Source organism: Thamnophis sirtalis, unplaced genomic scaffold (assembly GCF_051295495.1).
Source record: "Thamnophis sirtalis isolate CommonGarterSnake01/CBP01778 unplaced genomic scaffold, rThaSir2_p1.2 scaffold_2, whole genome shotgun sequence".
NCBI classification, from domain to species: domain Eukaryota; kingdom Metazoa; phylum Chordata; class Lepidosauria; order Squamata; family Natricidae; genus Thamnophis; species Thamnophis sirtalis.
Window position 1 is genome coordinate 155,443,416 of NW_028261382.1, and position 13,982 is coordinate 155,457,397.

Consider the following 13,982-nt stretch of genomic DNA (forward strand, 5'->3'; position numbering starts at 1 on the left):
TGCCTGATCCAGCAAGTTGCCATTCTTAGACATCTTATGAGTGAGAGGAATTTGTAATTTATTAATACAAATTATAATAACAGTGGTTATTATGGAGTCCATAAAGTCACTTTGGTTATAGATTATATTTAAAATAAAAACTATGGTTGTAAAGAGCAGTTAAGATCTCAGTATATTTTTGTCTTTATGTGAATTTGTTGTCATATTCTGGAAGATCTTATTATTTGATATTATCACATTCAACACCTGTATTCTCATTCCCTCCTTCCCTTTCCTCAAATGGTAGAGATACAATTACAGTTTTCATTCTGACATTAACTAGTAATGAGCTTAAAAATGAAATTATTTTATGTTTTTTATCTGAGAATATACATCCACTGCAGCACATTAACATCTGTTTGACTTGGGTGTTCAGAAATCTCATGCAGTAACATACCAGCTTTTAACACCATATATCATCTCTTGAAACATGAGAAGACACAGGAATCAACTATAAAAATGTTGTTGTTTCTACAGAGGCCAACATCTAAAGATTGTAAATCTATAGTTAGATTCACCTTTTGCACGATGGACTTTAGTATTTGGGGAGGATGAATCTAACTAGAACTACATGCCAGCAGAAGCACATTTTTTTAAATAACCATGCTATGCATGATTCAGTATGGATTTTTAAAGCAGAAATTCAGCTACCCTCAGTTGTTTTTCTAATTCCCACTATCCCTTTTAAGGATTTGTTGTAAAGCCCAACCAAAAATCATCAGGAGTTAGAACAGATCATGCAACCCAGCTCTCTTCCCTCCTCCTTTTCTTTCTGTCTTCATTTTGCAGTATTGTATTTCCACTATTTCCTGGTCTCACAGAAAGAGGCAGTGCTGAGTTAGAAAGACAAAAATAGACCTTTACAGAGAAATATAGGGATCGTAAGTGTGTGTGTGTGTTTGTATGCGCGTGTCCGTGTCTTTATGTGTGTGCGTGTTTGTGTGTGAGTGTGTGTGCACGCGCATGCTGGTGAGAGGAAGACAGCATTAGGCTGATTTCCAGGAGGAGCCTTCTCTCTTTTCACTGTGTGTTAGGCATTTTGTACAGATTTTCGTTCTGTTAAAAAACACTTACCTCTTCCGGAAGTTCTTTATATCTCTTTGTGGGAGGAAAAAGAAACCAACTGTGATCAGAAAACGGCCAGAAACCATTTTATTTGAACAACTGGTGGGAAGAAAAAGGAGAGATACCATCACAGGGATATAAATATCTTCTGATAAAAAATATTTGTTTGAATAGAATTATATATCAGTAGTGCAGCCTGACTTCCACCGTGAGGGAGAGCGATGGGGTGTTTGGGCAACAGCAAAACAGAAGACCAGCGTATTGATGAGAAAGCGCAGCGAGAAGCCAACAAAAAAATAGAGAAGCAGTTGCAGAAAGAGCGACTAGCTTATAAAGCCACACACCGTTTGCTTCTGCTGGGTAAGAAGAATGGTTTCTGCGGGGGAGGGGGGGAGAAGAGGGTGCAATAGTGCAGTTAGTTTTTCCGGGGAGGCAGATATTGTAGACAAACTGCTGTTACGTGTAGGAGAAAATGAGATGGAAATAATGCAGTCCTGTTTTATTAACCACAGTGGGTTTAAAATGGAGAGGTTTGACTAAAGTATGTGTAACAATATTTTGAGAGGAGAGAGATGCTTTCAACCTGTGTTTTCCCGTTTTCTCCTCACCCCAATGTATTTACATCATGCATTTTTCTCTTCTTTTTCAGGGGCTGGTGAATCAGGAAAAAGCACTATTGTCAAGCAGATGAGGATCTTGCATGTAAATGGATTTAATTCAGAGTAAGAATTATTAATACGTATTGGGGGGGGGAGGGAAATTTAAAAAGAATCCAAATAGGCCATTTGGAACTCATTAGCCCAAATAGAAGAACTGATATTTGTACACATTTTGTCGGTGTTGCCATTACACGATAAGCATGGACTTTACAATGACGCATATATATTGCAAGAATCATGAATTTGTATTCTCCTGCCCCCCCCCCCAAATAAAATCTGGTCTTTCTACTGTATTTTACATTGTTGTTACTGCAGTGCTTAATAGGCCCTTGTGTAGCAACAACATGGCGACTACTTACAACAAATACTAAATATTGACTGTATGCATGATTAAAGATATATCATCCATTCATTTGAAATAACTATTACAGAAAAAATATGTAATAATTTTCATCTTCAAATAACATGGCTTATTGTTAATAATATTTCTTTTAGATTTTTTTTAGAATTTAATAATAATTTAGATATGATTGAACTTCTAGAACTGAAGTCATACAACAAAATGAAGTATTTCTGTCCTACATATTTAATTATTTGACTTGCAATATATCATGCGATATTAATCATTTATTTTAGCTAGCTTGTATGCCAAATTGTGTATCAAGATACCAGTATAGTGATTAGGGAAAATAGTTTTTGGCATGGCAAATATTACTTGGTGAACATTTCAGAAATAACTCGAGTAACCAATTGATTTTTGCTGTTGTATACAGAGAAAAGAAACAAAAAATTCTGGATATTCGGAAAAATGTAAAAGATGCAATTGTGGTAAGGCTTTATTATTATTATTATATACACATTTAGCAATTGGATGAAACAAATTGCCAGATGATGCTAATTGAATTGCTATCAGTATTTAATATGTCCTGTTATTTTTTTTCCTAGACTATAGTTTCAGCAATGAGCACTTTAATACCTCCAGTTCCATTAGCTAACCAAGAAAACCAATTTCGAGCGGATTACATCAAAAGTATAGCTCCACTTTCCGACTTTGACTACACCCAGGTAACATTTCTGTTTCTTTCTCCTTTCCAATTTTCAAAAAGAATAGGAGTGCCTTATTTTCCATTTGTGAGGCCTGGACTTTGTAATAAAATTATAATTAAATTAATTGGTATTGCAATAAGGAAAAAGAAGCTGTTCTGATATAATGCTACGTTTTACTTTCCTAAAATATTTAAAAAGATTATAGTAAATAACAGGTATGCAAAACTGCATCAGTTTTCAGTTTTGTGGTTTGTAAAATTTGAGACTGGTTTTAACTTCGCATAGAATGTTGGTGAAAATCAGTGATGCTTTATTATCAGAAAGATTATACTACTTGTAAAAACTGCATTTTCATCCTGATGAAAACTTTGATCCAATATTTTAATTTAGTTTGTGTTAGCCATTCTATAAACCATTGTACAGCTTGTAATAATTTATTTAGAGCAGAGGTTACTTGCATATATTACTCTGACATACACAAATGTTAAGGTTAAAAAATGTAAGCTCACTCCTTTCTTTTAGTCACCTGCATCTATCAGTCTAAATCGAGGAGATCTGCTAATAATTATAGGTAATGCATAGAGCAAGAGGAATTGATGATGAAAAGAACACCATATAAAATTCAGAGTGTACTAGATTTTACTCTCAGAAATCGGAGGCAGATCATAGACTCTAAGTAAGGAATATGTCTTCAAAGATTGTGGGTTTTTTTTAGATTATAGGAAAAGGCATTATACAGAAGGGGAAACAGGGCATAAGACTGAAGATTTGCTGGGAATAGAAAGGAACAGCTACTTCCTATTTCTTTATTGATGTCCTGCAGCCAATAAAATTATTGAATGATTGACAGAAATTTAAGATAGTTTGATTGTGTTCACAGCTGGCAAATAGCAGTAAAATGTTCTTTTCTTTGTTGCACTCATTATGTTGTAAATATAATATGAAAAAAAATACATTCAGGACTACTACTAGAATTGATCAAAATGAATTATGAGGATTCATCTGTAATAACGTAGATTTTTTTGTGTTTCTTCTATATAAGTAACTATATCATTATGTTGTCACTAACTATGAATCCTGAATTTTTTTAGTCTATTTCTCCTGTTTTCTTTTTGGGATAGTATGGGGTTTATTACTAGTTTTATTAAGAATCGCAATACGTTTGTACAACCTCTGTAAGAGACAAATTTGGTAGAGGACTATCTCTTGTTTAGGTTTGTGATATGGTAGAGCTAGTCTATTTTTAAATAAGTATAGTTTAGATATTGTATCTTTGCGTTAAATGTAGCTATTCCGAAAACTGTCCTCATATAGCTCTTTACTCGAAATAATTTGTTAAGCATAATAAACTTTTGTTTTAAGATAGTTAATATTTAACTTCATAACTTTTAAAGCTTCAGTGTTATATCAACTTAGGAAAAGCTATCACTGAATTCAGTGTGATTTTTTTTTTTTTTGTACCAGTAATATAGAATTGTCTTTCGTGGTATGCACAACTCTCTTACAAATGCAAATGCCAGAGATACTAATTTAACTTTTAGTTGTATCTGTTTGGTCTAACAATGTTTTTCTCCTGTTCTTTTATTTATTAAAGTTGGTGAATGATATATGGCCTTGACCATGCCATTCTTTTAAAGAGGCAGATTGAAAATGTCCCTATGTCAAATATATTATTCAAATAATGCTTCATCAGAAAATGATAGATTTGGTTTAGATCTAAAAGTAGGAATGTTGCTATAAAGTGAACCTGTTGGTTTTCTAACTAAGAAAAATCAAGTATGTGTATTTAGTAAACCTCTTGGATTGAAGAAACATAGGAGACCTTCTCAAAGAGTGATATGGCAAAGCATTCTAAAAACATTCAAGCATAATAATATAGTAACCTGCTATTAAAAGCATTAAAAGCAGAGGCATCCGCAGGTGTTGGTTCAAAAAAGTCAAGATGTGACTGCATCTTTAAAGCACCACGGTTTTTTTCTTGTGTGTTATACTCATTGCATACAAATGAGAAGAGATACAGCTTTGATTGCATAGTTATATCTGCCATCTTGACTTTTTTGACTTATACTGTGGATGCCCTGAATAAAAGAGGGAAAAGTCATATTGTAAGCCCCTTGACTCAACTAACACTCTTAGATTCTTAGTCAATATGTATTGCATATAAACATGGGCTAATATTTTTGGGAAGGAATTCCAGAATATCTTAACTGCTTCTAATGCAGAATAACTGTTGTGTAATGCTAACCTAGAATTTGGACAGTTGTTATTTAAATGGGATAAATACATCCGTTCTGTTGAACAACATCCTCAGCAGTGGTATCATTGATACAATGAACTTCCATTTTGAATCATTCACTTCATTTTAGACGTTCCATAGTGGATAATAATTACATTATTATCATTGCTCTCCTTAGGGACTAAGCATCTTTCATGATGGAGTCCCTTCATTTTATTCTTACAACAACAGGCTTATAAGGTAGACTACCTCAAAGCCAATCTGGCTACACCAAAGTCAAGTGCAGGCTGAAACCTATCCCATTACTGCACCTTAATCATTATTCAACCTTAGTATTGTGCATAGGTACAGCCTTTTTGTATTTTAAGTAAAATGCTTAACCACATATTTTTACAAGCACAAATATGTGTAAACTATTGGGAGTCAGATTTGAATTTCTCTACCAGGAAGGAATATATATATATTTCCTTCGGTTATATAATTGTGGTGTCTGAATGCATGTCAAGGGGGAGAAGAGAAAAATATGTATCTTTGTTTACGGAACCTTTGAATGCAATTGGATTTTTCCCCTACTAATTTATTATATAAGTCTGCCATTACATAAATACAGATAAGATTTCAACCATAGTTGAAATTATATTTAAATCAGTTAAATTTAATTTAGAGTAAAATATGATAAGGATCAGGCTGTAGGAATAATCATTTGAAAATGAAGCTCTCCTAAATCATCAAAATGTATTGGGTATAGATTCAGATTGTGTTACTAAGAAATAATATATAGAGCGTTTCTATTCTAATATAAAAAATAGTTTATAGTAGTAAAGTGCAGTAATTCTGACATCAGCACTGGAGTTAGCATTTCTTTATTGCTGCTGTGTTTTCACTTTATTTGATTATTATTCTGTTCTTTGGTACTCATTGCTTCTTATTTTGGAGTTGTTAGTGACTATGTCTGAATGTATATAAAGGATGTTGAAGTATGTTTTGATACAGTAATTATAACTTCAAATTACATTTATATGGATGTGTGTATGTGTGTGTTTTCTGTGCTATAAAACTTTAATTTGGCAAGTAAGTAGTTTTTATACTGTACACAGCTCAGAGTCATATTGCATGACTTGGTGTGCCTTATCACTTATCAATAATTCAGTATGTATTATTTGCAAAAATTAACAAAGCAAATTGTATGAGCTATAGGTTACAGTAGTTGAGTCATGGTGGACTTAGATGGAGGCTGCCATTATTGAAGTCTTAGTTTTTGGAAGCTCTTGATACTACTGGGAGCATAGCCTCTGGCCTGCTTGCAAGCATCATTAATTGGAGACAAAGTATTGTGGTGGTTCCACTTCTACCTGGATGGGTAGGTCCAGGTGGTGGTATGGGATAGGAAGGTACTTTATTATGGAGTGCCTTAAGATTCTCTATTTTATTCAATATCTACATGAAACCATTGAGTCATCTGTTGGTTGACTTGGTTTCAGGGGAGGTGTGATAATTATACAATATGCAATGTCTCATTTACATATCTCCATGCTTAGCCTATTGGGAGATATGATGGAAGTCATGACCCCATGTCATGACCCAAGTCTTACAATAGGAATAGATTGCATTTGAGATAGTCATTCATACCTTTGTCATTTAGATATTAAATTAGTGTAACTTATTCTATGTAGGCTGTCCTTGAAGACCACTTGGAAACTACATAGTCTAGAACATGGCAGCATGTACATTTCACCTGCAAGACCTACAGTGATTACCAGTAATTTTCCAAGTGAAATTCAAGGTTCAGGTCACTGAGGGCTGGTTATCTTAGAGACTACTTTTCTCCAAGTGTTTCTGCCTACCATAAAACACCATACGACATATCTGGAAAAACGATAGCTTGTTAAGGGTCCAAACCTATCAGGAGATAGGGCATGGGTGGGTGAGGTAGGTGATTATGAACATTCTTTGTAGCTATTCCCCTGATTTGAAATAGTTTCTCTTCTTGGATGAGTGTGGCACCCTCATGGCTTCCAGATGTAGATGAAAACATGGCTTTTCGGAATGGTTAATTAAAAATAATAGTGACAGGTTAGCAGGTATATTTAAAATAATGGTAATCATTTTAATGTAGTGAAAATAACTAGAAAGGGTTTACAGTTTCAGTATAATTGTATTTATTTTTATGGTGTTTTATATGTAGGTTCTGTAAGTCATCTAGAGTCCATTTGGTTGTACTCTGATCTCAAACACAAATCGGAGAAGAGTGCCTCAGCCATAATTAAGCACCTAATTAAAACTATGAATAGTACAATACAATAGCAGAGTTGGAAGGGACCTTGGAGGTCTTCTAATCCAACCCCCTGCCTAGGCAGGAAACCCTATACCATTTCAGACAAATGGCTATCCAACATCTTCTTAAAGACTTTTCATTAAACTAGACATACCCAGTTTCTGCAACCGGTGCCTGAGTTCAAATGTAAAATGTAAAAAATTACTGCAGGAAATTCAAATTATAGGTCTTCTAGTATTAAAGAAAGGAAATAAAGGAAAAATATACAAGCCCAACAACGTTTCAACAATGTAATGTTGAACATTGTGTAGTGTATCTGCTAATAGGCCTTCAACTCTCCTGTGTGAATATTCCATCAAGCAAATTCAATTGGGATAAGTTTTTATTACATCTTATTGAGTCACACTTTTAGTACCGTAGCATTACATTTCTATCCCTGTGACTCTACATAGCTTTGATTGGCAGGTTTACCAATGGATGATATCCCCCCCCCTTCAGTCCCCACCACATTTTTCATTTCATTTCATCTTCCTTTTTTCTCCAAAAAATTTTTCTATTAGTATATTCTAAAATCTCTGTTTCTGCAAAGGAGAACTGAAGCTGTCAACATGTGGAGCATTTCTATAATCTTTTGATTTTTGGATAGCCTGAAAGCAGTAAAAGTGCACTGGTTTGTTGCCTAGCAGCAGCTATGCATATCCATGCACAGGTGCTTCTGAAAGTGGGAGAGGAGTGGAAAGAAGAGGAGGAAAAAGAACCGCAAGATCAGGAGGGACTTCCTCTGTTCTTTGTTTCATAATACCAGTCTTTTCCTAAGTGTGCTGCCTTGAATATTTACTTATGAAAAATGAGAAAAGTAGAAACATGAACCTTTCTCTGAGGAATCTCTAAGCAGTAACATTTAGGGATCAGGTTTACTTTCTTAATCTCTGCTCTCCATCTCTAGAGTCTAATTCGTCCAAGAAGATGACAGTGGCACAGTCTATTCTCTGAAACTGGCTAGGGATATTGTTAATTTTTCTTACAGATGATAACATTTGGCTCATAAAAATTGCTTCTGGTCATTCCTGGTGGGGCCTAGATCTGATTCCTATTCATAAGGTTACCATATCCAGACTGCAGCAATCAAGACAACCAGTAGATGATGTCTTAGAAATATACTATATTGCTGCCATATAGTAGTGGAAAATTTTATAGCCTTGATTTGATAGTCCTTTCTGAAAAATTAATGGCTTGTTTATTTTATGTTACGCATATAGAGGTATCTTTCAACTTATGTCTGTAAACCACATTCCCAATTTCTTTAAGTTAACTGAGTTGTTGTCTCAAGAACATAGATCTCACTGCTTGAAAGCACTGAGAGTCACCTAAGAATTATGCCCATCCTCTATGGTTCAGTTTTCCTTAAAAATTCCTTCGTTATAGCAATAGTAAGTAAATCAAAGTTAATGAATATGTTAGTGCAGGCAAAGAGTATTTAAAGATAATTCTTCTAAAGAGAGTCAAATGCTCTGGAAGATTGAATCCAGTACACCTGTATTATCTGGTTTACCTCCTTTGAAAGCATTCTTCAGCTTCAGATAACAAATTAAATCATTTGCTCTCTAGAGCAATTAACTCACCCCACCATTTTCTAAGTCTTACAGGCTGTCACAAAGAAAGCATTCATATCTGACTCCTGGAGATAGAGAGCAGGCCAATAAAAAAATGAAGAACAAAGTTGGTGTGTGTGTAAATCTAATGCCAACTACAGTAATATAAAGTTTTTAAAAAAGAAATCAGAGCAAGCTAAAAATGCAAGAAAGAAAAAAGGGAAAATACAAGGAAATAGCTCCCAATCTTCTTTACTGTAGTACAATTATAAATTCTTACTTTATGATTACAACATAATTCTGTTCTGTATAATCATCAAAACCATATTTTTTTAAAGTTCTTGTTTGTTTGTCTTATACAAAAAATACATAAGTGGTTTTGAGTCAGTAAAAAAGGTAGATACTGTCTTTTCTTTAATTTAGCCATCCATCATATTTACCAACCATTCGTCGATTGTGGGTAGCGCCAAATTTTCCCATTCTTATGCATGTAGTAATCACAATAACAGGAGCCAGTTTGCTCTAGTAATTAAGACACCAGGCTAGAAACAAGCTGTGAGTGCTAGTCCTGTGCTAGGCATAAAAGCCAATTGGGGGACTGTCAATCTCCCTCAGCCCAACTCACTTCACAAGGTTGTGATTGTGGGAAAATAGGAGGAGAAAGTAATATTAGTTACGTCTGCCACCTTGAATTAGTATAAAGAAATAAAAGTGGGATAAGAAGCTAATTAATAAATTATATATTCATTTTTAAAAGACTCTGAATCAGTAAATGTATGTGCATTCAGAATTTTATACTTTTTTACACTTTCACCATACTTGTTATACACATTTCCAACATAAATATGAAGCTCCTTTATATATTCTAAACAATTTCCCTGTGACATATACCCATAGTACATTATTTTATAGAAGTTCCCTTTTATAAGAAATGGATGGTCTAGTGGTCAATAGATAGATAAATATTTATTTTTAAAGTGAAAAATAACTATTTCAAATATGAAGTTAATTTTATAAGCAGGCGGAAAGATGCTGAAGATTTAAGAGGTGACAGAATTATGGCAGAGTGGAACATTGATGGCCCTAAGGGCAGCTGAGGGAACAGAAGGAAAGGAAGGTGATGGGGAGCAGAAGTGACATATACCAGACTTGTACACATTTTGTTTTATCAAAAGCCAGGAATAGCCATATGTTCCCAGTTTCTGTTCTGTCGTTTTAAAGATGTGTATGTATATGGAATGCTTAATGTCTAAAAGTGCTTATAAAGTTTAGAACATTGGTGAGTTTCAAATTTCCTGACTTCCAAACTCAAAGGGCAATATATGGGGTCTACATCAACAGGGGAATAGTGTCTAAATCATAGGAAGTACAAGTAGTGCTTAACATGCAACCACATTGAACCTAGAATTTTTATTGCTAAGTGAGACAGTTGTTAAGTGAACCATGCTCCATTGTATGACTTTTCTTGCCACAGTTGTTAAGTGAATGATTCCCCATGATTTTACTTGTCAGAAGTTTGCAAAAGATGATTGCATGACCCCAGTACGCGGCAACCATCATAAATATGAGTCAATTGCCAAGCATCTGAATTTTGATTACACGACCATGAGAATATTGCAATGGTCATAAGGGTGGAAAACAGTTATAAGTCACTTTTTACAGTGCTGTTGTAATTTCTAACAGTCCCTAAATGAACTGTTGTAAATTGAGGACTACCTGTAACTGTTCCATTTTATTTTGCACAGGTTAGACCTCAGCTCCAGTATGGTATCCAGTTGTGAGTACCATTCAGATAAATTAGAACAGAAGGAGGGTGCCAAGGGTGATCTAGACAGAAGTTAATTTCTATGGAGTCATAGCAAAGAAATTTCAAGCATCTGCGCTTCAGAAGAGAAAATGCAAGATAGCTGAACTATATTACACAAAAGAAAATCAGAAACTGGTCTTTTTCATATTGATGTGCTGAACATGAAGCAGTGAATTGCAACTATAGGAAGCCTGATCCCAGCTGACTGATAGGGGGAAAAATAACAGTAAGCAGTTCAGTGGTAAAAATAGTTATGGGTGTGTTCATTGGTTATATTCAGGCAGAATAGCTATATCTCAGGGCTGGTTTAATTTGGATTCATGCACTTAGTAGAATGATTGAACGTGATGATATCTCTGATCTCTTCCACTTTATATCATATCTCATCACTTCTCCATGGGCCAGGAAGGCAAATATTGCTATATCCAAGTAGTGTTTGAGAGGTACTGTATGTTGACAGTTTCTCTGCAGCTTTTTGGAAGACTAGGTTGTCAACAAAGATCTAGTTAGCTGGATTTAAGTGTTCCCAAAACATGATTGTGTATAATGAATGTAATCTGTACAATTATGAATCTATTTGGCTTAAATTCAGCTATTGAAGATTTAATTGACTGAGTCAAGTGATCTCTTTTCGGTTATTTCCATAACCCTCTCCCTAATAAATTCACTCCAGAAATAAACACCCTGGAATTTCTTTTGCTAGTTATTTTAATGTTTGGTCCATTATTAGAGCTGTTAGAAAAATAATCTCAATTGATGCATAATACTGAAAAACATAAAACTTTCAAATTCTTTTTCTAAGGATATTTATAAACATTCACTGTAAATTTAACAATTCAAAGCTAGCAATATTTTCCTGATTCAGTATTGACCATGAACAATATAAAGAAAAAATCAGGAGGAATACATTATAATAAAATTATGACATATACCCCCTCTAGTTTTTTATTTTTTTAAAAAATGTGGGATTTTTATATGAAAGCTTCTTAGTTCAGCTAGAAGATAGCTAGGTAGCAAAATGCTAGCTTTTGTTGCCAACTGGCATAGTGGAGGAAAAATAGTAGAAATCAGTAAGACTTTTTCGTTGCTCTGAAAAAATTTACAAAAGTGCAGTATGTTACTGGATACATAATTAATATTGCTTTATTAAAATTCTGTAATGTCAAATGATCTTCCCAATGTTGCTATGATCCACCTTTTCCTTTTTTTTGCAGTAAATGCTTTTCTGTGATTTTACGTGTTGCTGGGTTATTTTTCAGCCTGTTTCTCCATTGGTAGTTGTTGCAAAGCAATTGTTCATGTCAACAACTTGTTCTGGATTTCTTTCTCATGTGCCCTCAATTCTCTACCATGGTAACATTGTTAGGGCTCTTCCACTTGAATCCTAGTGTAGCAGCTGGGGAGCACTATTGTTTAATAAATGGTGTTCACTAGAGAAACAGTGACGATATCAGCTGCTAATACATTTACATGGGAATTTTCAAGTACACAGTGCTCTTTTATTTTAAAGCTAAACAGGTCTCATTATTCCCCAGGCAGAAGATTGCGTGTCATCAACATGTAGAGTTTCCAGAGAAGGGTAAGATAGAAGTGAAATATATATCCCAGCTTTGTTTTTTTCCCTATTTAAGCTCAAACTGGATTTATTTATTTATTTATGACATTTGTAACATATTATAACCAATTTTAGACAACTTCCAATCTAAATAAGAACATAAAAACCATATTAAAACTATAAAACTAAGCACATCAAAAATATCAAAAGGATAATCGTCTGTAGATATTCTCAATCATCCAAGTCATGGTTGTCCCAAAGTTGCTTTTAAAAAGATAACTGGACTTTCTGGGTTTTTTTCTTTGAAAATATTTTGCTTCTCATCCAAGAAGCTTCTTCTGTTCAAAAAGCACATTTGGGACAAAAGGATGTTCAGGAAACTGAAAGCAAGAAACCTCTATACCAGTGGTTCACCACCTTTTTTTTGGCCATGCCCACCTAAGCATCTTTAAAATCCTGATGCCCCCCTGTGACATATAATTCTTACTTTACTCAAAAAGTGAACTCTACTCACGCGGAGGAAGGCTAAAAGACCATTAACTTGGTTTAAACAAGGTTCAAATTGCCCCTATTAAAAATCAAATTGCTCCCCTGTGGGGCGTGAGCCCCACATTGGGAACCACTGCACTATGCAATTAACTATGGATTTGATTCAAATGTTGTATGATACTGACTAGTTCAAAGGTTTTGGAGGTCATAAAAATGGTTTCTAGGCTGTCTTTGAAGCCCTACTAGCTGGAATATATAAAACCATTTCTATACAAGTAATCTTCAATTTATGACCATTCGTTTAACAACTGTACAAAGTTAACAGTGTTGAAAAAAGTGACTTTTCACCTGTCTTAGAGCTTATGACTATCTCAGTGATCCATGGTCACTTGATACAAATTCAGGTGTTTGGCATCAGCATGCATTTATAATGATTTCAACTGCACAGGCACATTATATGTGGTAGCTTGCTCAGTAGTAGTAACTCTGAGAGGGATCTTGGAGTTCTAGTAGGCAACCATTTAAATATGAGCTAGCAGTGTGCAGCAGCTGCCAAAAAAGCCAACATAGTTCTAGGCTGCATAAACAGAGGAATAGAATCAAGATCACATTACCTTACCATATGTTTGCAGGTGTTAATACCACTTTATAATGCCTTGGTAAGGCCACACTTGGAATACTGCATCCAGTTTTGGTCACCACAATGTAAAAAAGATACGGAGACTTTAGAAAAAGTGCAGAGAAGAGCAACAAAGATGATTAGGGGACTGGAGACTAAAACATATGAAGAACGGTTGCAGGAACTGGGTATATCTAGTTTAATGAAAAGAAGGACTAGGGGAGTTATGATAGCAGTGTTCCGATATCCCAGGGGCTGTCACAAAGAAGAGGGAGTCAAACTATTATCCAAAGCACCTGAGAGTAGGACAAGAAGCAATGGGTGGAAACTAATCAAGGAGAGAAGCAACTTAGAACTAAGGAGAAATTTCCTGACAGTTAGAACAATTAATCAATGGAATAACTTGCCTCCAGAAGTTGTGAATGCTCCAACACTGGACATTTTTAAGAATAAGTTGGATATGGATTTGTCTGAAGTGGTGTAGGGTTTTCTGCCTAAGCAGGGGACTGGACTAGAAGACCTTCAAGGTCCCTTCCAAATCTGTTATTCTAGTCTATCTTGGGTTTGCATGACCACTATTTGTGACCTTCCCAGGAGGT

The 13,982-nt window shown here is 34.8% G+C and overlaps 1 protein-coding gene across 1 annotated transcript in view; it reads left to right on the forward strand.

Moving 5' to 3' along the window:
* Positions 1-940: 940 nt before the first annotated feature.
* Positions 941-13,982, forward strand: part of LOC106551129 (guanine nucleotide-binding protein G(olf) subunit alpha) — a 60,173-nt gene continuing 47,131 nt past the window's right edge. Inside the window, exons 1-4 of the mRNA XM_087707305.1 lie at positions 941-1,464; positions 1,754-1,826; positions 2,537-2,591; positions 2,709-2,828. Coding sequence (XP_087563431.1) covers positions 1,326-1,464; positions 1,754-1,826; positions 2,537-2,591; positions 2,709-2,828 — 387 coding nt within the window. The 5' untranslated portion in view covers positions 941-1,325. The remainder of the gene's footprint in view (positions 1,465-1,753; positions 1,827-2,536; positions 2,592-2,708; positions 2,829-13,982) is intronic.